General features: G+C 35.3%; 1 protein-coding gene across 2 annotated transcripts in view; it reads right to left on the bottom strand.

Annotated features, from left to right (window-relative positions):
* R3HDM1 (R3H domain containing 1) overlaps positions 1-21,674 on the bottom strand; it is an 89,147-nt gene extending 67,473 nt beyond the window's left edge. Inside the window, exons 1-6 of one of the 2 annotated variants that reach the window (XM_040971504.1) lie at positions 21,388-21,674; positions 19,990-20,200; positions 12,222-12,263; positions 11,672-11,761; positions 7,561-7,675; positions 6,987-7,065 (exon numbers count right to left, since the gene is read on the bottom strand). In XM_040971504.1, the coding sequence (XP_040827438.1) occupies positions 6,987-7,065; positions 7,561-7,675; positions 11,672-11,761; positions 12,222-12,263; positions 19,990-20,160 (497 nt within the window). In that variant the 5' untranslated portion in view covers positions 20,161-20,200; positions 21,388-21,674. The remainder of the gene's footprint in view (positions 1-6,986; positions 7,066-7,560; positions 7,676-11,671; positions 11,762-12,221; positions 12,264-19,989; positions 20,201-21,387) is intronic. The other variant, XM_040971505.1, reaches the window with a different exon arrangement.
* Positions 21,675-22,863: the final 1,189 nt, after the last annotated feature.

The raw sequence follows: 22,863 nt of genomic DNA, 5'->3' as shown, positions 1-22,863 counted from the left end.
AATTATGTCTTTTTAGTCCTCTCTTCCATGTAATTAATAAACAAAAAATTTAACCACCCTTTAATTTTTCATGGCTACAATGCTAGATTGCAAGCAGCTGAGATTTCTGGCTTGTCTAATGTAACTGTAGATATAGGCTCCCTATATTTTCCCATTTCTTCTCTAATGTAGTCTGTCCAACAGTGTTCTGAGTTTCCTATTGTTTTCAGAATGGAGCATTCGTAACCTGGCTGACAAGGCAGAGATTAGCAGGTTGGTTTCACCCACCTCTATAGCCTCACTGCATGACCCCACTTTCTAAGTCTTATCATCCCAGTTTATCTTTTTTTTTTTTTTTACCTAAGCTTTTTCATTTCCTAGGTTTCTTGAATATGCCGTTTCCTTTGCCTAGAATAATTCCTTACATGCTTTCTTAAGTCCATTTCTTTTGTTCCTTTTAAAATAGCATATATCACAACTATAAGGTTTTGGACTTATCCAGAAAGGGTTACTAAAGTCTATTTTGTATAGAACACGTTAATAAATGATGTCATCTTGAAGGGCTTTCAGCATCCATCCTTTCCTTAAATGTTTTTGGGGAATAGTATGAGGTATTTTTACATCACAGGATCGCTCCCTTACCTAAAGATTTACTACCTTATACAAGATATTTTCATCTAAACATTTGGAGTAAATATCTTGAAGTGATTCTATCTTCAATAATTTTTATGATACATTTACTTAGTGTAGAGAAATCTAAGAGAAGTAACTTATCTGGAGTTCCCCAAAAAGTGTATTTCCATTGGTTTTCTATATTTGAGCTAAACAAAGGAAAGATTGTTTCAAACATTCCTAACTAAATTCACTGCTTGGGCCTGGCGCAGTGGCGCAGTGGTTGGGGTCCTCGCCTTGCACGCCCGGGATCCCATAAGGGCACCGGTTCTATCCCGGCAGCCCTGCTTCCCTTCCAGCTCCCTGCTTGTGGCCCGGGAAGGACGGCCCAAGGCTTTGGGACCCTGCACCTGCGTGGGAGACTTGGAGGAGTCTCCTGGCTTCGAATCAGCATAGCATCGAGACCGTTGCGCTCACTTGGGGAGTGAATCATCGGACGGAGGATCTTCCTCTCTGTCTCTCCTCTCTGTATATCCGCCTTTCCAATAAAAAAATAATAAACATAAATCTTTAAAAAAAAAACACCTCACTGCTGTAGGGGGAAAAATTGCTATTGCCTTCAGGGAAGAAAATAAAATACATTCATTTTAATAGTAATGATTACAAATTCAGAGTTTTCTCCCCTTGACAAGTGGATCTATAAAGTGTAGAGAATTTTCTATTAGTATCTGGACAATTTGTTAGTTAAAGTCAGTTCCTACACTTTTAGAACTTGTTAAAAAAATAAAAATAAAAACTCCTAAGGTCTTAGGATTTAAAACATCTACATTTTCTTTAGTGGAAACTTTGAAACTATGAAATCTGTAACTGAAGGTAAATATTTACAATAGATAATGTAACTGAAATTGGAAACTTTGAATCTATGAAATCTGTAACTGAATTTAGATATTTTAAATAGTGGTTTTTCTGTTAAGTTAAAGTTAAAAGTGTTTCTTTATGGCACACATACTAATGTCGAAGTTCACAGCATATAACCTCTAAAATGAATGAATACATGCTATTACTGAAGGATAAAAATAAGGACCAACACAGATGACTATAAACATTAAATTTCAGTTATTAGTGTTCTAGCCGTTATAAGACTGCTAGTGACAGCATCCCATATGGGCACCCGTTCATGTGTCATCTGCTTCACTTCTGATCCAGCTTACAGATTATGGTCTGGAAAAGCAACAGAGGATGGTTTACATCCTTGGGTCCCTGCAAACACATGGGAGACTTGGAGGAAGCTCCTGGAGATGATCACCTAAGCTCTGGCCACCTCAGCCATTTGGGGAATAAACCAGTAGAATGGAAGACCTCTCTCTGTCTCTCATTCTCTGTCAAATATGCCTTTTAAATAAAAATTTTAAAAATCTAGCAAAAAAAAAAAAAAATCTGGGCAGAGTGTGGTAGACTACTGGCTCAAGTCCTCACCTTGCATGCACTGGGATCCCACAGGCGTGCTGATCCAGTCCCAGCTGCTCTACTTCCCATCCAGCTCCTGGCTTGTGGCCTGGGAAAGCAGTAGAGGACGGCCCCTGACCTTGGGACCCTGCGCTCACATGGGAGGCCTGGAAGAAGCTTCTGGTTCCTGTCTTTTGATCTGCTCAGCTCGAGCTGTTGCAGCCACTTGGGGAATGAACTAGAGGATGAAGGATCTTTCTGTCTCCTCTCTGTGCAAATCTGACTTTCCAATAGCAATAAGTAAATCTTAAAACAACAACAACAACCAAAAAACCCAAACCAAAATAAAAAACCACCCTAATTGTTTCTCAGTATAATCCATGGATCACTTTCCCTTGACTGCTTCCATAATACACTCATCTGGATATCCATTTTTTTTTCAACACATGAAATTGGTCTGAAAATAAGATAAAGATTTAATGATCTGAACAAAATCTGAAATGAAATGATCGAGAAAAGAAAAGGCTAAATTTTATCAGTAAAAATAAATCTGCTTAAAATCCCGTACAATTCTCTGGTAAATATTCAATCTAAAATGGAAATCTGCCAAACCTTATTATACTAGTTTTGTGTCCAGTATGTATTTCTGGCAATCAGCTGTGTGCCTCTTGAGAATACTGAGCCATTTATTAAGCAAAGCTTATTTTTCACAAAAAGTGAACATTAACCTCAACTTCCTAAACATACACTGATATCAGCAATTACACAAATTATTTACCTGTATAAATCAAGTAAAAATACATAAAAAGGCATCGGCCCTCACAACAGTACACTGATACAAAAGTCAGTCACAACATACCAAATGTTTATATGACTTCACATGCAATGTCCATAACAAAGACATTAGCGCACACACACACACACACACACATTAAGGTTGATGATAACCTATTAAAGTATTATTAGTACAAGTATAATTTAAGGCTTTAGATTTTTTTTTTTTTGGTGATGGTGGATAATAGAAAAGGATAGATTATACATTTAAATGAAAACAAAACTTGACAGAAAATTTAGAATGTATGAAAATGGACACTTAATCCCTTGGTGATGTACTTCATACATGTTCAGAGGAAAGAAATTCTGCCAGTTTCGGATCACATTTTGGTTTATTCACATTAGCTTTGAATTTCCTATCTTCCCACCTATTCTTAACCCAGGAAGTTCTAGTTTCTGCCATACTGCTTCCAAGTGAAAGGATCCGCTAAATAATGACTTCTTAGTTTCTCAAGGTAACAAACTGGTTTGGGCATTTCTGTTTCATTTTATTTTTGTTTATTTGAAAAGCAGAATTATGGAGAGAGGTGAAGAGAAAGTGAGACAGACAGACAGAGAGAGAGAACCAATTGGTGGCAATGGCCTGGGCTTGTTCAAGGAACCTGGAGCTTCCTTGGGGTCTCCAAGCACTTGGCCAATCCTCTGCTGTTCTGCAAGATGCATCAGCAGGTACCTAGACTGGAAGTGGAGCAGCTGTGACTCATCCCATATGGGATGGCTGTGTTGCTGGAGGAGCATTAGCCTGCTATGATACAATGAGAGCCCCTGGGTACTTTCATTTTCATCTCCCTTGGTTATTTTAGCTATGGTGGAACTGTTAACCTTTGCTTCACTTCTAGGACAAATGTTCTCATGATTTGTCTGTCTTTTAAATACAAACTCTTTGCCTTCTTGTCTATTTTCAAATCTTTCCATAGAAAACAGTTATCTGTTGGAAAGTTCAAACTATACTTAAAACCATGGTTTAACTCACAATTGCCACTTATTTCATTTTCTCATTATTCATAGAACTATCAACCCAGTCAGAAATCTACAAGCCATTCTGTTCTACTCTACTAGCTCAATATCCTTCCATATATTACTCATTTTCAAATCCTGGATGGTATTACCTAATTATCTTTCAACTATATATTTTCCTCCCTACTCCTTTTCTATGGTTCTCACTTGCCTTTCTTGCTTATGATCTCATCTGTAAAAGTACTAATTCCTTTTTAAAAAATTTTCCAATTTATTTTTTATGAGAAAGGTAGATTTAAAAAAGCAGAGGCAGACAAAAAGATCTTCCATTCACTGGTTCATTTTCCAAGTGCCTGCAATGGCCAGAAACAAGCCAATCTGAAGTCAGGTGCCAAGGAGCTTCCTCTGGGTCTCCCATATGGGTACAGGGTCCCAAGACTTTGGGTCATCCTCTATTGCTTTCCCAGACCACAATCAGGGAGTTGGATGGAAAGTGGAGCAGCCGAGATATGAACCAGCACTCATATGGGATCCAGGCGCATACAAGGCAAGGAGGACTTCTTTAGCCAGTAGGATACCATGCCAGACCCCCAAATATACATAAATGAATATAAATACATATACTTTTAAGATTGGAAAGTCTGACATACATAGAGGAGGAGAGACAAAGAGGAAGATCCATCTGCTGACTCACTTCTTAAGCACCGCAACAGCCAGAGCTGCGTCGTTTGAAAGCCAGGAGCATAATAGTCTTACCCACTTTCCTATAGCCCTTGAATCTATTTACCCTAATTAACTATGTAAAGACTGTCAAAAATAAAAGTTTACATGTAAAAAAAAAAAGAGAGAGAGAGAGAGGGAAAGAAAGCCAGGAGCCTGGAGCCTCTTCCAGATCTCCCACATGAGTGGCAAGGTCCCAGGGTCCTAGGCTGTCCTCAAGTGGCCTCCCAGGCCACAAGCAGGGAGCTGCATGGGAAGTGGGGCTGCCAGGATTAGAACCGCCGCCCATATGAGATGCCAGTGCATGTTAGGTTACTGCTGTGCTGGACCTCCAAGTAATGTATCTTTTTGTTTAAAGATTTATTTATTTTTATTGGAAAGGCAGATACAGAGAGAGGAGGAGAGACAGAGAGAAAGAGCCTCCGTCCGCTGGTTCATTCCCCAAGTAGCTGCAACAGCAGGAGCTAAGCCAATCCCAGGAGCCAGGAACCTCTTCCAGGTCTCCTACATGGGTGCAGGGTTCCACGGCTTTAGGCCGTCCTCGATTGCTTTCCCAGGCCATAAGCAGGGAGCTGGATGGAAGCAGAGCCGTCAGGACCAGAACTGGTACCCCTATGGGATCTCGACATGTTCAAGGCGAGGACTTGAACCACTACGCTATCACATTTGGGCCTACCAAGTAATATTTCTTAAGTGTCAATCTTCTAAGGCACAAATATTATAGCATTAGTTATTAGAAACAACATAATTATTCCTCAACTTTCAATGTCACAAGCAGTATTTCTCAACAGTATACCATTAGTATTTCAACTAAGATCATTTTTTAATTTTACGTATCTTTTTAGCATTCCAGGATTCCCAGAAGCATTCCATACATATTGGGACATTCAAGCTGGTCTCTGCACATATAATCACTACCACTCGGTATATAGACTATCCTAGATTAAGGAAATGAGTAAATTTTATGCTTCATATCTTAACACTTTCATCATTACTTTCCAAAATTACTTGTTCCCTGCCCCTCTGTTGGGGCAAAACTTTTCCTCCTGTGAATATATATGGTATGCACCTATCCTCTCAACCTATGTGCTCTCCCCACCTGAGATGTCTTTCCCTTTCTTTGTGTGAACTCCCGTTAAATAGAAAACCTGTCTCCCACAATAGTTACACAAGCAAAGTTTTTCATACTCTTTTAGAGTTTGGGGCCTCTTCTCTGGATGTTACAGCACTCTGAAAAACATCTTATATAATATTTCCTTTTAATTACCATACATCTTTCTCTGATAGAGAGATAGCAAATGATTTAGGATCAGAAAGTGTATAATCTTTGTAACACTGATGGCACCATGTTTGACACGTGGTACATGCTAAGTAAATCTCAACAGTTGGAAAAGATGAATTAGATCATAAGGGCATTGTATAAGGTGGTCATCTCAGAACTCGGCCGTTGTGCTTAAAATTTTATTTTTCAGGTACAGTTGTACACATTTATCCCCCTAGATGATGACATTTAGTTACTCTGAACAAAAGATTAAAAAAATTATTAATAGTAGAAAGGCTTTTTCTGAACCTTGAGTTAGATTGCACCTGAAAAGTAGAAAATAAACTATTTCTCATAAAATCTCCATCCTTTCTGTTAGTACCACTGAATATTCCCTTGCTGCACCTGTTATCTTTCAGTCTCTATTATCGGAAGGCCCTTTTTGATTTTTGTGGTTTTCCCTTTTGTGTTGATATTAAATGCAAAGCAGAAATTTAGGTTGATATTGATACTGAATATAGTAAATCCTAAGTGAAAGTAATGATTATTTTGTAGTAAGACTGTAAGAAGTCTCAGTGAGATTATACAATGTTCATGCTATCTTCTATGTATCTGTTCCTGCTGACATTTTTCGTTTTGTTTCAAAGTATGTGAAATAACTACCACTTTGGGAAGCTAATACTGTGAGAAATTCTTAAATATCTGGGCAAAGCATAGTGTTTTAGAATTAGTTACTAAAATAAGCATCTGAAAAATTGTTGGGCTGAATGTTATCAATGCAGCAAAGAAGATTAAAAACTTTGCATTTAACCAAGTTCAAAACCACATTTTAAGCAAATAAAAGTAAGTTTTTATTTGTCCTGGTACATTATAGTGAGGTCTGCATTTTCTTTTATTTCTTATGGTAAACGATAGCTATCAATCATCTCAATCAAAGGACTGAACAGCTTAGTGATTCTTTCCCTAAAATCCTACACAAAGGAAAAATTGTCACATTATGCAAAATAAATTCATACATGAGCATACCGTAGACCAATGATATCTTAACTCTAACAAATCAAAATATTCTGGCATACTTAAAATGCTTTAAATTATTCTATAACTCAAGAATAAAAACATACATGGTGAAATTAAGGTACTTTAGAATAAATGTAAACCTTATAAATTTAATTTTTACCTGGGATTGTTTTTTAATGTGTTTACTAAAAATTCATGTAGATCTATGCCAGTTGAATCAGTGTACTCTTGGCTGGAATCTAAAAAACAGTAAGACAAACCCCAGTAGAGTGTTGTTTGCAAACAAATTCCTCTCCCTTTTGTATATTTATTTCAACAAAATGAGATGCCCCACACTGAATAAAAGCTAACAAAATTGGAAATGGATATTTATAATGAACTCAGATGTCCACAAATATTCTATTTTCAAATAATACACATGACACAGGTTTATGTTACACAACAGGGGTTATGTAATACACACATTTTTAGAAAAATTAATCTTTTATATAAGTTGGTTTCATTTACTGTGAATTATTTAACTATTCCTTAACATTCTCATTATATTCTTATGTTCAAAAACACATACAGATATACAAAACTGTTACATCATTTTGTTTAATATTATATCATCTCTCCAGTTTTTGTCATTTATAATCCAGATAGGTCATAGCTAATTACTTCAGGGTTAAAGGATACTTTACTAACAACAAAACTGTAATTCTGTTTAAAAAATACAAAAGTAAATGACAAACCTCTTGATAACATTTTTCTGGGCAACTTATCACTAGCTTTTTCTTTCTCTGCTTCATCTTTTGAGGGCTTTTCCTCTTTTTCAAATGATTGTGTTAACTGGATCTGAATTTTCTCCTGTGGGTAAAAAAAATCAGTTATTTGATGAAAACATAAAGCGATTCATTTAATACCACCCATTTAACTTTTTATTAACGCAGAGTTGTATGCAGGAAAAAAAGGAAATAGTACATTTTCCTGTTAGTCTTAAAAACAAAAACAAAAAACTGAAATAAATGTTTCCAGTTGAATGTAGTAAATGAAACATAACCTCAAAATTACTTTACGGAAAAGAAATGTGTCCTATTATACTTCAACGACAAATATTTATGAAACCACAGGAGGGCCAGTTATTAACATATTTTTGCAATACAGATGTGAAGCAAAAGCATAATTATCCTCAATCATGACAACAAGAAAAGTGTCAAATCAATAATAAAAAAGTAAGTTTTGAGTACTATTAAATTACTATACATTCTTTCATTCCCTGGGTACATAATAATTTAGGAACAAAGCTTTCCCCAAACAGATACACATGCTTTTGATCATTTCCTATTTGAGATTTACATGTCACTGCTTCGCTTTCAATCACCAAGGTCGGTTAGAAAGATTTCAAGCAAGACTGTATTTATTCCAGTTACTATTTAATTGTAATGTAACCACAGACTATTGAGAACTAATTTAATATTATATTTATATGCAATATCATTCTACACAATTTCAAAATCCAAAGGGATACCTGAAATTGGTACACAGTCTGAAAAGGGAAAAGTGACAGAGAGCTCCTTTTATTTAGCAGTTACAAAGAAGGCTAGAGTAAATTTCCCACCATCTCTAAAAGATAAAAGTATAGGCTATTTTTAGACTAAATTATACTGTCTTTAAAATGGTTTATTTATTTATATTCATTCTTTCAATTCCAGGTTCAGTACCCAGATGCCTGAACAGCTGAGACAGAGGTCAGAGTCAGGAACTCCTTCTGAGTCTCCCATGTTAATGGTAGACCCCCAAGTACTTTCACCCTTTATCACTGACTCCCAGGTCAGTGGGGACTAAACCAGAAGTTCAGAGTAGCTGATACACAATCTGCGCACTTCGATGTGATGCGCAGGGATCCCAAGAGGCAGCTTATTGACTCTACATTGTTGCTTTATTGTGGTGGGACAAAGCAAGGACAGAAGTCAGTATCAAAGAGAATGCAAATTTCAGGATTCCAAACTTACAAGCAGCAGAAGTGCTTTTTAACAGTACTATATTTTATATATTATGATATTACATTTTAATATATATTTCTTTATTCCTATAATTCTTTTCAAAATAATCTTTGGCAAATTTTCAAGCACATTTTAACCCCAGTATATTTGCTGTTTATGTTTCAATTTTTAAAAATTCTTCCCACTTGATCTCAGTTCAAAGTTACGCCCAGAATACAGGGCACATATTACATACACATGGGTCATTTTCATTTCTTGTCCTCTTTATCTTGTTTACAAAAGATTGCCAAGACCATTATATTTACCTATCAGCATGTTTTCTTTGACACCTTTTCTAACCCATTTCCCTTATCTTTCCACAAGCATAAATGATATTTAGAAATGAATCCCAGAACTATTTCTCAAGCAGATTATTTAGAAGCTGTCTTGATTTGAAATGTCTATCAAGGGTAAATCAAGACACTGAAGGTTGGGAAAAAAGATTTCACATTACCTTCTTTTAGACTTTCTCAAAGGCACTTCCAGGAGCTAGCAGATTTCATTTCTAAGTTTCCCCACAAAAGTCACCCAACTGATTATAGATTATTTTATCAAGATGAACTAGATGTCAACAGGTTAAATGCAGCGAAGCCCTGTCTTGAGTTGTGAATAAACAAGGCACATTTTAAACACTGAAGTCCTTACACATGAGTCTTATGACTATAAATAATAAATAACTGGATTGACAGCAACATCTCTACAGGAGGCCTTAATTCCTTACTGCTTCCTTCTGTCATTGACATCTATTACTGAGGTCACTTCCCTTTCATAATCTCTCATCAGACACAAGTGACATCTCTGTTTTAATTGCCTCTCAACCTTCTGAATCAAGCAAATTAGTTTCAAAGTGCCTGCTGCCAAGGATTAGGCACTAGCACACTACAGAAGATTAATTTACGTTGCACATCCCATCCAGGTGAACTTTAGTTATCTCAAGGTTAGTAAAAACACTTTCTACTAAAAAAAATCTTTCATTCAGAGGGGAAAAGGTCATTATAGAAAAAATGACTGCAACCAAGGAAATGTGAGAAAAAATAAACTAGGCAGATGAACTTAATTCTAAGAGAACCAGCTTATACTTTATCCTTATAATCTCACTCATCTTTTTGAACTATAAACAGAAAAACTGCATGATAATGTTAGATTTATTCCTAATGTTATTTTTTTCCCAAATAAATTCTCGTTACCCAAATTTACACATGATAAAAGTTCCCCCTAACATTTCTCAAATAAGGTTAGAGGCAATGAAAAACCTCAAAGAGCATGTTAATTTTTCTCAGTCAGTACAGTGTGCTTACAAAAGCCTGACTCTTCTCATTCCTTCAACCTCCTCAATCATCAACAAAAAGATGAAGTAACATTTTAGTCAAGATGAAGTAACATTTTAGTCAAAACAATGAAGCAATGACTTCTCAAAGCAACCCTATACTACACAAAACTCCAGATAGAAAAGATGTGTTCTTCAGTCTGATTTGTATGAAACAACTTCTAACCCTATTATTTATAAAACAACTTCACTGATTTTGTCAGGAGTCTATCACATCTTCCAAGCTTTATCAACAACCATGTAAAAGTCAAAATTTTATATTTGGATATGTTCTCCAGGCAATAGCATTTAGTAAAATATTATATACCATAATTCTGCTTTTTTCATTAGAAACTGTTGTTTTGTTGATAAATTTTATGCATTCTACAAAAACAATCCAGCTACATACTATAATGTGCATGTTTCATTTAAATAAGTTAAATGAAAGAAACTTGACACAGAAATGTCAGACTTTAAAGTACTTTTTCTTACTGTGTGCAAATAAAGAAGTATAGTAATATATCAAAAAAAGTGTATTAGTTTTGAAGTATCATCTAGATCATAGAAAGAAGCTTTTGCTTGAGTCACCTAATCTACCGTTGGCACTTATCTTAAGAAAAAAATGTACAAAATGTCACTGAGTTCTTAAACAACCATAAAGTTATGTCTGTTCTTTGGAAACTTGTGGAATACAGGATGATTTTGAAGGGTCAAATTCTTATAAATTAGAAAAAACACTAGTAGACAAAGTTATTACACTTAAAAACATTGCTGGGTCTTTCTTCTGGTGGAGCCCTCTCCCATCATGATATAGGAGTCCTCTCAAACAAATATTGCTAAAAACAAAAAACATTGCTAAGGGGCCGAAAACATTCATCCATAATTATTCAAATATAATTTGAGATTAATATCAACCCACAGCTGAGACTAACAGTATAATCCCAGCATTAAAAACAATGCAACAAATGAGTTTGCTTGGATCTCACTGTCCTATATTAAATAATACACAGAAGAAATATTAGAAAACCATTTAAAAAATCATTACAAGTAAGAGTAAAATTAAAACTTGCTTCAACATGTTTTTAGGTTAACATGCTATGCAGAAGTCTAGGGCAGTCTCTATACAGAATCACTTTTATAAATTTCTGAAAGCTAAAATAAGAACAAATTTTATCACAGTTATATTCAATCAAGACATCACTTAAATATTTCATAACTTTTCAGTAGCAACTTGTAGCTCTCTTAAGTCACATTCCTGGTTAATCACAGGATCCTAAAGTTTTTTCCAGAAGAGGAATCATTACTCTCAGCCTTTGCCTGATGAAAGATTTTTCCATCTTTTCATTTGTGTCGAGTGGCAAGAATTATTACTAAGTCAGCTCCACGCAAATAAAAACAAAACAAATAAACCTTAACACACATACACACACACAATTTTTATTCAACCATATGAAATTAGATTTTCCAGTCGCATCATGTCTTCAAAGAACAATTGTTTTGTTTTGATTTTTTTACCTGGTTTTCCTGTGATATCTCTGCTGCAGGTGGTGGTGGAGATTCTTCACACACTGCAAGGCTCCGAACTAGCTTTAACTTTGAGCTTGACTGAAGAGAAGTATTTAAAGTTAACACTACATTTCACAAATCTAGGGCATTTCCAAAAGCTCCCTAGAGAGAGGTGAAGTTTCTTTATAACTCTGTCACATACAGAAGTAGATGAAATGTGCAAGTAAAATATAACATTAAACACCACTAAAGCCCTTTGTTAACAGAAAAAAACTGCAGTTTAAAAATTACAGCAATAGCAAGAATGGAAATAATTCTAACTTCAAAACCCCCAGAATGGTGAGAGCGATTTTCTTTATAAAGAGCCATCAAAGATTAAAAAAAGCAATGCAGAAAAGCAACTAGGCAAGACAAAAATTCCAAATAAAAGAAAATAAGCTTTCTGCCCCAAACAAAATATGAAAAAACTAAACTGAATGTAGTGCTATATGAAAACAGGGATTCATCAAGCATGAAGGGAGGCCCTTGGCATGCCAGCACACCAAAATGTTTACTATACCTTAGACCTTTTTCCTGTCTGTCCAAATGACTGCAATGGTCGCTGAATACACAATAAGAAAGATTTGTATTAAATTTCACATTGCAACAGAAAGGTTACTTTCACAAATCTAAAATACAGAAAAACGAATTGTGCAGAAAGTAGGAAAAAGAGGAAATCAATTTTGATTTCAGCGACTGTTGATTCCTCTCAGAAGTACACTTGTAAAAGATTCTTGGAACTTCTATGGGCTGCTATTTTTCTTTGATTCAGCAAACAGTTTGTTAACTGAGATAAGCTGAACTGATAAGGTGGTTTCTTGGTAGCAAAATAAAATATTCTCAAGTATTTTATAACATATTATACTTTACTGAAGGCTGGTTTGGGGGGCAAGGGGATTATTCACACACATCAGACAGTTCGGCAGTTTTAAACAGCTGAGCTCAAAAAATTCCAAACTTACTCAGAGCTGAGCTGTTTTAGCACTTTATAAACTGTATTAGTTTATTAGTTACAGAATTCTATTTGCCAGATCTAGCTTAAGGTAATAAAGCAGAGAAGGATCAGGTCAGGCTTTCTCGTGTGGATGTTCAGAATAACTGATAGGTCATCAGCCACATGGTGGTAGAACCTGCTGGAGTGTATGTAGCTCCAGTTTATGATATTTTGGTTTGGGAAACCAGCAGAAGCATCTGTGAGTCAGAGCCAGACAAGTTTTAAAACACTGTCTTTCATCCAATCCTCCCAATGTTAATGTCCATAATCAATCCCAAATAGTCAAGGGTTCAGGTATTTATCATTTACATTCATAAACACTAAGGAGCCAGTTTGGTACTAAACTTAAAAACAGATTCAAAGTCCTTAATACCTAGGCTAGCAGTCTTCACATATTAAAAAATAATAAAAACGGTAAGCAAACAAAAGTCCTCATTTAATTCCAATACAGAAAAAAGCCTTCCTTGTCACATCTAGAGAAACAAGCTTATAGTACTAGTATGTTTTGCCCTCCAAAGTTTGTCAAAGATTAAGAAGCCTTGTATTCTTGCATATAAACTCTGGGAACTTGGGACTCTGGATTCCACAAACTACAAGTGAACAACATCAAGAACAAAAACAGAAAGATAAAGTGGCTCTCTGTTTTAACCAGAAAACCAAACTAAATCAAATCAAACCAAACTGGCAGGGGTGTGTGCTGTGTAAACAGATAGGACACTGCTGCCTGGGAGGGCTGCTGAATATTGTCTTCAGTTTTCACTTACTTTATTTTTAAAATTTTTCAAGAGTATTTCTAATTGTACATCCAAAATGGAAGATAAACGGGGTCAGCATTATATTACACCAAGTTACACTGCCTCCTGCAGGACTGGCATCCTGGATGAGGGCTGTTTTGAGTTCTGACTGCTCTACTTCTGATCCCAGCTTCCTCCTAATGAACCTGGAAAAGCAGAGGAAGATGGCCCAAGTGCTTGAAGAGTAGCCGCCCTATGGGAGACCCAGAGAGGTTCTGGCTCTTGCTTTCAAAATGGTCTAGTCATTTGGGGAATGAACCAGTGGATGGGTGATTACCTATCCCTACTTTCTCTGCTTTTCAAACAAATAAACGAACAAAGGGTAAATAGAAGAAAGAGAAGTTATACTACCAGAGTCAGGACTTACACAACAACAAGAAGCAACAAATACTAGCACATGATATCGAAGGATGAAAAACAATTTGTCACTGCTTTCTTTCCTTTGCTTTAATCCAGAATAATTCTTAAGCATCAAGGGTACAAAACCTATTAGAAGCATCTAAAATAGAGAGTAAATAAGCGATGAAGTAAATACTATATTTATAAACACAGAACTTAAATTACTGGCTTTGTTATTTATTGTATGAAGTTGGCCAAATTACTTTTTCCTTCCTTCTTTTTTTTTTTTTTTTAAATTTCTGAAAGACAGATGAGAGCCATCTTCCCTCCATTGGCTCACTCCCCAAATGCCTCCAATACACAGGACTGACCTAGGTTGAAACCAGGAGCCCAGAACTCAACTGGGCCTCCCACCTGGCTGGTAGAGAGAGCTCTGAGGGTATGCTTTCGCAGGAAGCCGGATCAGAAATATAGGAGCCAGCACTTGATCAGGCACTTACTGGGGGGTGAGGAGGTTCATGTGTCCCAAGCAGAAACTTACCAGGTCCCCCACCTGCCCACTCCTTAAGTTTACTGTCATCTATATAAAAACTCATGCTATTTTAACTGAATTCTTGCCATACACCAGACAATATGCCAGGCGCCAGGGCTGTGAAGAATAAGACACAATTTTTTGGTTGCAAGGATCTCACATCCATAATTAGAGTTATTACTAAATAGCCAAACAGAATCCAGGATCTTTACAATCTTAATCAAGTGTATTTTATGACACTAAACAAATTAGTTTATTCCACAACAAAGTGCTTTCTGCAGCAAGAACTTGGAGTTAGATGAAGTTAAAAACTCAGAGTTAAATGAAATAAAATTAAGACAATTTTTCTTTCCTCATAAAAAGCTCAAGTAAATTAAAATTGACATAGTTAATGTGTATGTCCACAACTTTCTAACCACAATTACTATAGGGGTGATGTACACTATCCCCATGTTACAGATTTTTAGAAGCTAACTCTTGATACTTAAGCAACTTATCCTGAGTCTTCTGAATGATAAGTACAGGCACAGTATGGGTTTTCTGACATTTAGGTTCCTAACCTCTAATAATTTGTTAACAGTTTGTGGTGCTTCAAGTTACAAAACTTCTTGATTGAACACTTCTTTGAATCTTTTCCAGGACCCTGTGATTAGCTCTGCCGACTTAATGAAACACAGATCCAGGTATGGCTAGGAATGAATTTTATAGATTCAACGAACATACAACTCAGCTAATTTTAGCACACAGACCTAAAATTCAGGTGTGTGTAACCAAATTCAGTACTCCCTTAAAAGGTGAGGATTTTCTCCAGTAGGGAGCAAGAGTGAGAAAGAGTTAAACCGTGAGCAGGATTCAACATACCACTGTTGGTTTTGCAGATAGAATGATAGCATGAAGTGCACAGGCAGCATCTAGAGGACGAGAGGCTGATGTAACCAGCCAAAACCCAGCACTTTTGGACCTACAAGGAACTACGCTAATAATGGGATGAAATCTTGAAGAAAACACTTCCCAGGAAACGGACCAGCCTGGCTGTCAGATTTCAACTGTGAAAAATCCCAAGCAGATAATCCAGCTGAGCCTGCGGTAAGCTGAAAAATGTGTATTGCTTCAGCCCTCTAGTATCCTGGTGACTTGTTATGCAGCAATAGAAAACCAATGCATTACTACATAAGCTCAATTACTACATTATTCAATAAAATCACTTATTTCATTTCAATTTGAACAGCTGAGAACTGAAATTACATAACAGGTACTAGAAAATCTGCCATACACACATGCACACACAACAAAGCAGACAAAACAAATTTTATTATTATTAAACAACCTTTATTTAAGCTTTTTGTTATGAATTTGACAGCCAGTTTGGCTTTAAATAGTAATTCTGTTTTGAAAAACATTTATTATTTAGAGCACACATCTCCCGCCGCATTAGAAATCTATCATGGTAAATACCTAGCAGCTTATATAACTAGTCAACAGTGATGCTAATTAAGGTAGAATTCAGAAACTTTAGAGGGTCTTGAATCTATAATTTACATTGTTTCATCCTGAAGTACGAGACAGGAACTGGGTCAACAAAAGAGGTACAAAATATGATGTATCTTTAATAAATACTTTGAAATTGTTAGAGCTATCAACTACTAGAGTTTAGAGAAAAAGAACAGAATAACTTTTGTGGATTAACCTGCAGGTTAGCACGGAAACAAACTCCAATTAAGCACAACTGAATCATGAAAGCATTTGACTAATTTCAAAAAAGCACATTTTCATTTGTCATCAATAATTACTATAAACAAACAAAACTGTAATGGTTGAAACCATTCAACTAATACTCAAAATACCTTCCGGGGTTTACTAATTCTCATCAGTGTTCTAGAAAATAGTAAAAATTAACAGTAATTATGTAAGAGAATATAATGACTTAAAATATTAAATTAGCTAAAGAACAGGAAGAACAAAAATAAATGCCAGGGTGAAAATTTTTACTGGAGTAACAGAAGACTGTATGTGTGCTGCGATAGGAGAGACCAATTTTTAGAAATAGCAAAATCAAACCTAATCACTGGTTTATTTTCATCATTTAACAGTTTGGGCTATAAAGCACAGGATTAAATATCCCAAGGCTGAGTGTCATATTTTAAGCAAAAGTTATTGAGAATGTCATGGACTGATTTACAGTAACCCTTACTACAAAGTGAAGATAAAGAATGTTCTTACTCTATTGTCGTTATACATGAAAATTATCTAAGGAAGTAAAATTACTCTGGAATAACATTTCCACATATTCAAAATGTAGTGAACATCATTATACATGTCACAATAAAGCACTGTGAAAGGCAAGTATGCTTAGAAGTGCTTTAACCTGCATTAACTAAAGTTTGATAGAAAGAATATTAAATCCTACGATTAATTTTTAAAAGTATATAGAAGGGGACAGGTATGGAGGCTTATCAAGCTAATCCTCCACCTGCAGCGCAGGCATCCTATATTGGAACTAGTTAAATGCCTAGTTGCTTCATTTCCCATCTAGCTCCAGATATTGCAGTCATATGAAAAGTGAATCAGGGGAGAGAAGATCTCTCTGTTTCTCTTTCTCTCTCTATAAATCTGCCTCTCAGATAAAAATGTATCTTTAGAAAAAAGACTGACTATGTCACAACAAATGAATTGCAAGCTCCTTAAAACTCACTAAATATTAACAAAATGCAAAAATATAGCATACTGACATGGAATTTATGAGCCATCGGCATAAGAGTTTTGGGGAGCTTATTAAGAAATAAGTTTCATATTTTGTTATTACAGAAAAATTATTTTGCATGATTATCAGAAAAAAAATCTGAGAGACCATATAATTTTGCCTCTACTATTAAATAATTAACAACCATAATTATAATGATTATTAACAATATCCAACATTTGTGAGGTCCTAAGTGTGTACTAGTATATAGGAAGTTTTCCATCCACTTTGCTTCTTTTGCTAATGAAGAAATAGCTACATTTATGACTTAAACAATTTTATAAAGATTTTTATGTTTCATCAATCAAATTTTGTTTTGTCCATTGCCCTCATTATTGGAGAAGAGTGGCCTTGTTCCCTGGTATTCTGAACAGCCTTAAAGAACATCATTGCTGTTTTTTCTGCTATCCCAATTATAAACAACCCTCACCTACCAAAAAAAATTGGATTTCATTTGAAAGATACAAAATGTTAAGATTCTCATCTTAATTATTTGCAGACCTGATACTTCAAAACAGAATATATCAAACACAAAGTTTAATAAAACACATGGCTAATAAACAAAAATAAGTTCTCTCATTTCCTCCACAAGAATTAGCAATACAGTTTGGTCTAGCTATCCAATCAGTAACGCATACTTAAGGGTGGATGTGAAAGGTATTGTATGAATTGTTCCAAAATATGCTTGGGATTGGTAGAACATACACATATGCACAAACACTCCTATGAAAAGCATGTGTCAAGTATAAATATATAACTGCATAAAGATGGGAAAGTTGGGATTTTAATATGAAAACAGAACACAGGGATCTTAATTTTACATTACAAATGAAATTTTTTTTTTAAAAAAATCAACACCTTTACTTTAAATTCAGTGTAAAAAAATCTATTCATCCCCTCCCCTCAAAAAACACTGCAGGCAACATAAATGAGTTATTCACAGGCAGGCAAATGAAACATTGTTCCTTCCATTTACTCTATGTTAAAGACCAGGGACAGTAGTAACCTAATAAAATACATTTTTCTAAGATTTTTTTTTTAATTTCTGAACTTAGAAATCTGATACCCACTATGCCAATCTTACAAGTATTTCATACACATAGAAAATCCAAATTAAAGCTCCAGATTCTAAATGGCAGTAAGGTACACACTAAAAACATTATTAAGAAGAAAAATCTTTGTACAAATTAGTTGGGACTATATTTAACAATTAAAAGTGACTCCACGAAATTATCTGGGAAAGTTACTGATACTGATGTACACACAATAAAATCATTTTAACGTTGTAAAAAACTCTTAAGAAAGTAATCTTACAACTTCCATTAAAATTTACAGTACAAAAGGAAGTCTTGAACAACAACAAAAAAGGTCCAAATTTTTAAAAAGTAGAATGAGATAATCTGCAAAGGGGCTTACTATATACTTATGAAAAACGTAAAACTATAATTTTTCATGAGGCTCTTAAAATCTTAAACTTCCTGAAGACTAGTCTAGGGTAATATTTTGTTGCATACGGAAGGTAATTACAACTCCTTTTCTGAGATGTGGGATCTAATTTTGTCTCCTTCTGGGCTTGCTTTATTGATTGATAGTCAAAGTGACATTCTGGGGCTTCCGAGCCTAGGTCATAAGAGCCCTTTCATTTCTGCTTGGATATCCTGAACATTCTTTTCTTCCTGTTGCTTTGTTTTCATTTTTATTATTATAAAGAGAACAGATTTCATATATCTCATAAGTATACCTTCCTAGAAGCAAGTATACTTTTCTTTCTTCCCTCAATGCACTTCCTTTTAAAAAATTTTTGCAAAGAAATAATTTCAATCTGCTCTATAATCACAAATCTGATTCATCATTAATCATAATATCCACAAGTGTAAAGCAGAAAAATCAAAGCTCCGCAGAAGTATCAACAAGGACTAAAAGCAACAATCATATTACAGGATGCTCCATTTTCTTTTACTTTTTGTGTATTCTCTATTACTATGCTTACTGAATAAGCTAAATATCAAATGCCTTCTCTGATATGCATTGGTTAATATAGAGCATTCCTGCTGAGACTCCTCAGTTGCCACATGAGAAATGCTGGGTGCCTGGTGCTTGCTGGGGGGACATGTGCCCTAGACCCAAATGACTCCAGCACTTCAGGTATTTCAGCAACTAATGTCTACTACCAAATCACTAGATATACGAGGCAAACAATTCTTGAATCCTTTAGGCAGGTCAGTACATCAGTCACTTCAAATGATCAGGACAAGGACCTATTCAGAATATCCATTGTGTTAGCCAAGCCTTGTTTTATTTCATAGTCTACAAATCCTGAGCTAGAAAAACAAAGTTTTACAATTAACTCATCACTTCCAGCTAAGACTTAGATGGGGCATCTCCTCTAAGAAATAAGTATGAAAAACACTATTTGAGATTATTCTTACCCAGTCCTGAAGCTACCGATTAAATTAATCTTTCCACGCTGGGAACTGGAAAACTTTGTGGTTAGTGCAACAACATCAGATATGTGAAACACTAGAAGCCAATAGATGGCTGTTTTACCCCTCCAAACACTTCTTTGCTGTTTGAGAAATCACCCAAGCAATGTTTTGAGCAAAATGCCTGAAATTTTAGTCTGTGTTCTTCTAAGAGTTTTTGGGTTAAATTCTGAGTTTTCACAGCCCTTAGGAAGCCAATAAAAAATGTACTGGCCACATACAAAGAATAAAAAAAGTAAGCTATAAGATACAAACAAATCTAGACAATTTAAAAACCATCTGGGAAGCATCTACCAAAAGGGTCAACGTTCCTCTTTTGGAATTCTTAAAAGTTGGTTTTGTATTAAAAGAAACCTAATTATATATGAATATATAGTATTTGTAGCTAGGGAAAAAAATTGTTTACCTGCAAATCAATACTGTTGTCAATACAACGTTCATTCTTCTCTGCCAAAATCTTCCCATAGGCTTCTGATTTCATATGATTTTCGATTCTGGTTGGATCTTTCATATCTGCCTCCAAATCCTTCATTGTTTCAGTTTCATCTTTTACAGTAACAGTATCAGACATCCTCATTAGCAAAGGTTATTTTAGAATTCTACTGGGAACTTGAAGCCTTAGCAAGAAACAAAATAAATACAATGTAAAACATTTTTTAACATTACATTCAGTTATTATACAATATTGACTGAGTGCTTTTAATATTTCAGAAGTATTGCTGAATGCACAAAGAGAAAAAAATCAGCTTACAAGGAACAGGTAGACAAATTCAAAGAAAAAACATCGCACGTTAGTGATATAAGAGCTATAAGAGTTAGCAGGTGAGTTTGACACACATTTTACTCAGGAAAGTTCAAGAAACATTAAGGAATGAGCCAGATGAAGACAGAAGTAATGACTGGGTGGAGAATGTCTTATGTATAAAAGACTGTCAGAGAGCTCATGCAAAATGTCAATTATTAAAAAACCATACAAAATTAAACCACAAACTACAAGGGCTTCAAAACTGCCTGACATCAATAAACTAATCCGTGGGTTCTACTTTTGAGGCTCCTCAAATATTTAAATGGCATTAGAATTCTTTTCTCCAAAGGAATATTATGAGTATTATTTTGTGAGAAAATGTTTTCCTATCAGACCCTCACCTGAATTTGTAAAATTAATTACCCTAACTCTAAATCAAACACTCTATAAAAAACAATTTGTAAATATGGATTAACAATTCTCTTCAATATTAAATCAATCACTGAAAACTTTTCTGACTTAAATAACTCAATGACGAATAGCATGTACTATCACATACTAACATATGGAATCTATGAGATTAAATAAACTAAGAAGCCAATGCACTTCATATCACTCAATATAAGAAAAATAATAGAAATTTCACATTTCATATCAAATTGAAAATGTATCAAAGATTAAGCCTAAATAATGTTCTAATTTTAGGACAAGTGAAACATGAACCCAAAACAGCAAAACTTGATAGACAAATAACTCCAAAAAGCATCAAGAATTAAAAAGAACAGATGAATACAGGGAAAGACAGATACAGGTTAAAGTAGGAATGGTTAAACTAATGAATAGAAATGGCAAAGAAGAATAGATTTTCATCATAAAATTCTTTTAACTTTCTATATTTCTGAAATTCTTCTTAATAAAACCAAGTGAAAAAGTAACAGAATTTTTGCAATCCACATCAACTTGGAAGATTCAGATTTTTATTCTCTGAAAAAAATCCTTTTCAATGAAATATCCACACAGACTTTAGGAATAAACACATCTGAAAAGTTAAGGTATTACCTGATGTGTAATATAAATTTGGGATTGTGGTGTTCCACAAAAATAAAATAAAATAATCCAAGGTTCCTTTTCACAGTTGTCAGCCAGGATGTCAATTGTATTGAACCATCTGTAATCTGGCAGGAGGAGTCCCATGTCCTTGTCACCACTGTAGATTCCTGGACTGAAATGGACTGTCTTGGATCAAATATATCATACCTGTCAGTGGCCTAAAATTAATACAAAAGACTTAAGTAAGTCAGGCAATATGAACAGAACATTCAGCAGTAATTTAAAATGAAAAACGTTATCTACTGTAAGTGGTTTTGTTACTTTTTTCATTCTGAGAGCCAGAATACTAACTCTGACATGCATCAGGAATATGAACCTAAAGAAATCCCCTAGGCTTAGAGCTGATCAGGAAAAGTAGGAGAGAGTAACCTACGATGTGGTCAGTTTCACAGGGAGAGAGTTTCTACAGGTATGAAAAAAACTTTCTCTATGATCACAACTGGAACCTGTTTAACACTAGGAGTTGCAATTTAACTAGAAATTATGCTTTTTGAATTTTTAGAAAAGATCTATTTTATTTTTTATTGGAAAGTCAGACATACAGAGATAAGGAGACAGAAAGATCTTTCATCTGTTTATTCAGTCCCCAAGTGGCTCTAATGGCCAGAGCTGAGCTGATCCGAAGCCAGGAGCCAGTTCTAGGTCTGAATGCGAGTACCTTTCTCCCAGGTATCCCACATGGGTGCAGGGTCCCAAAGCTTTGGGCCGTCCTCGACTGCTTTTCCAGGCCACAAGCAGGGAGCTGAATGGGAAGTGGGGCTGCTGGAATTAGAACCGGCAACCATATGGGATCCCAGGGCGTGCAAAGCAAGACCTTTAACCACTAAGCTACTGTGCCGGGCCCAGAAATTATATTTTAAAAGCTTTATTTTATGTATTTGCGAAGCAGGATGACTGAGAGAGGGAGACACAGAGACAAAGATGTCACTGACCTGATGGTTCACTTCCAAATGGCTACAATAGCCAGGGGTGGGCAGGGCCAAAGCTAGGAATCAGGAATTCCATCTGGTCTCCCACATTGAGTGTAATGGCCTAGATAGCTGGGGTCATCTACTGTAGCTAATACAGGAATATCAGCAGGGAGCTGGACTGGAAATGCGTGGCCAGGACTCCAACACACATTCCAATAAGGGATGCAGTAGTCACCAACAATAGTTTATTTCCCTGTGCCACAATGCTGGTACTCTATGGTTCTTAAAGACTTTTTTTCCCCACAGTTATACCCAACAAAGTTTGAATGATAATCACAATATAGTGTTACTGACCTCCAATTGGGAGGAAGGGAAGGGAAGAGACACAAAGTAACAACCTGCTTAACATGCTAAAAAAACAAAACAAAACAAAAAAAAAAACAAAAAACTGCCGGACTATTATCACGTCTATAAAGCACGCAATGACTTTTAACATTGATTGATTAGAAATATC

The sequence above is a fragment of the Ochotona curzoniae genome, unplaced genomic scaffold (assembly GCF_017591425.1).
Source record: "Ochotona curzoniae isolate NIBS_2020 unplaced genomic scaffold, NIBS_Ocur_1.0 contig_2210, whole genome shotgun sequence".
NCBI classification, from domain to species: domain Eukaryota; kingdom Metazoa; phylum Chordata; class Mammalia; order Lagomorpha; family Ochotonidae; genus Ochotona; species Ochotona curzoniae.
This window is presented reverse-complemented; position numbering and strand designations above follow the sequence as displayed.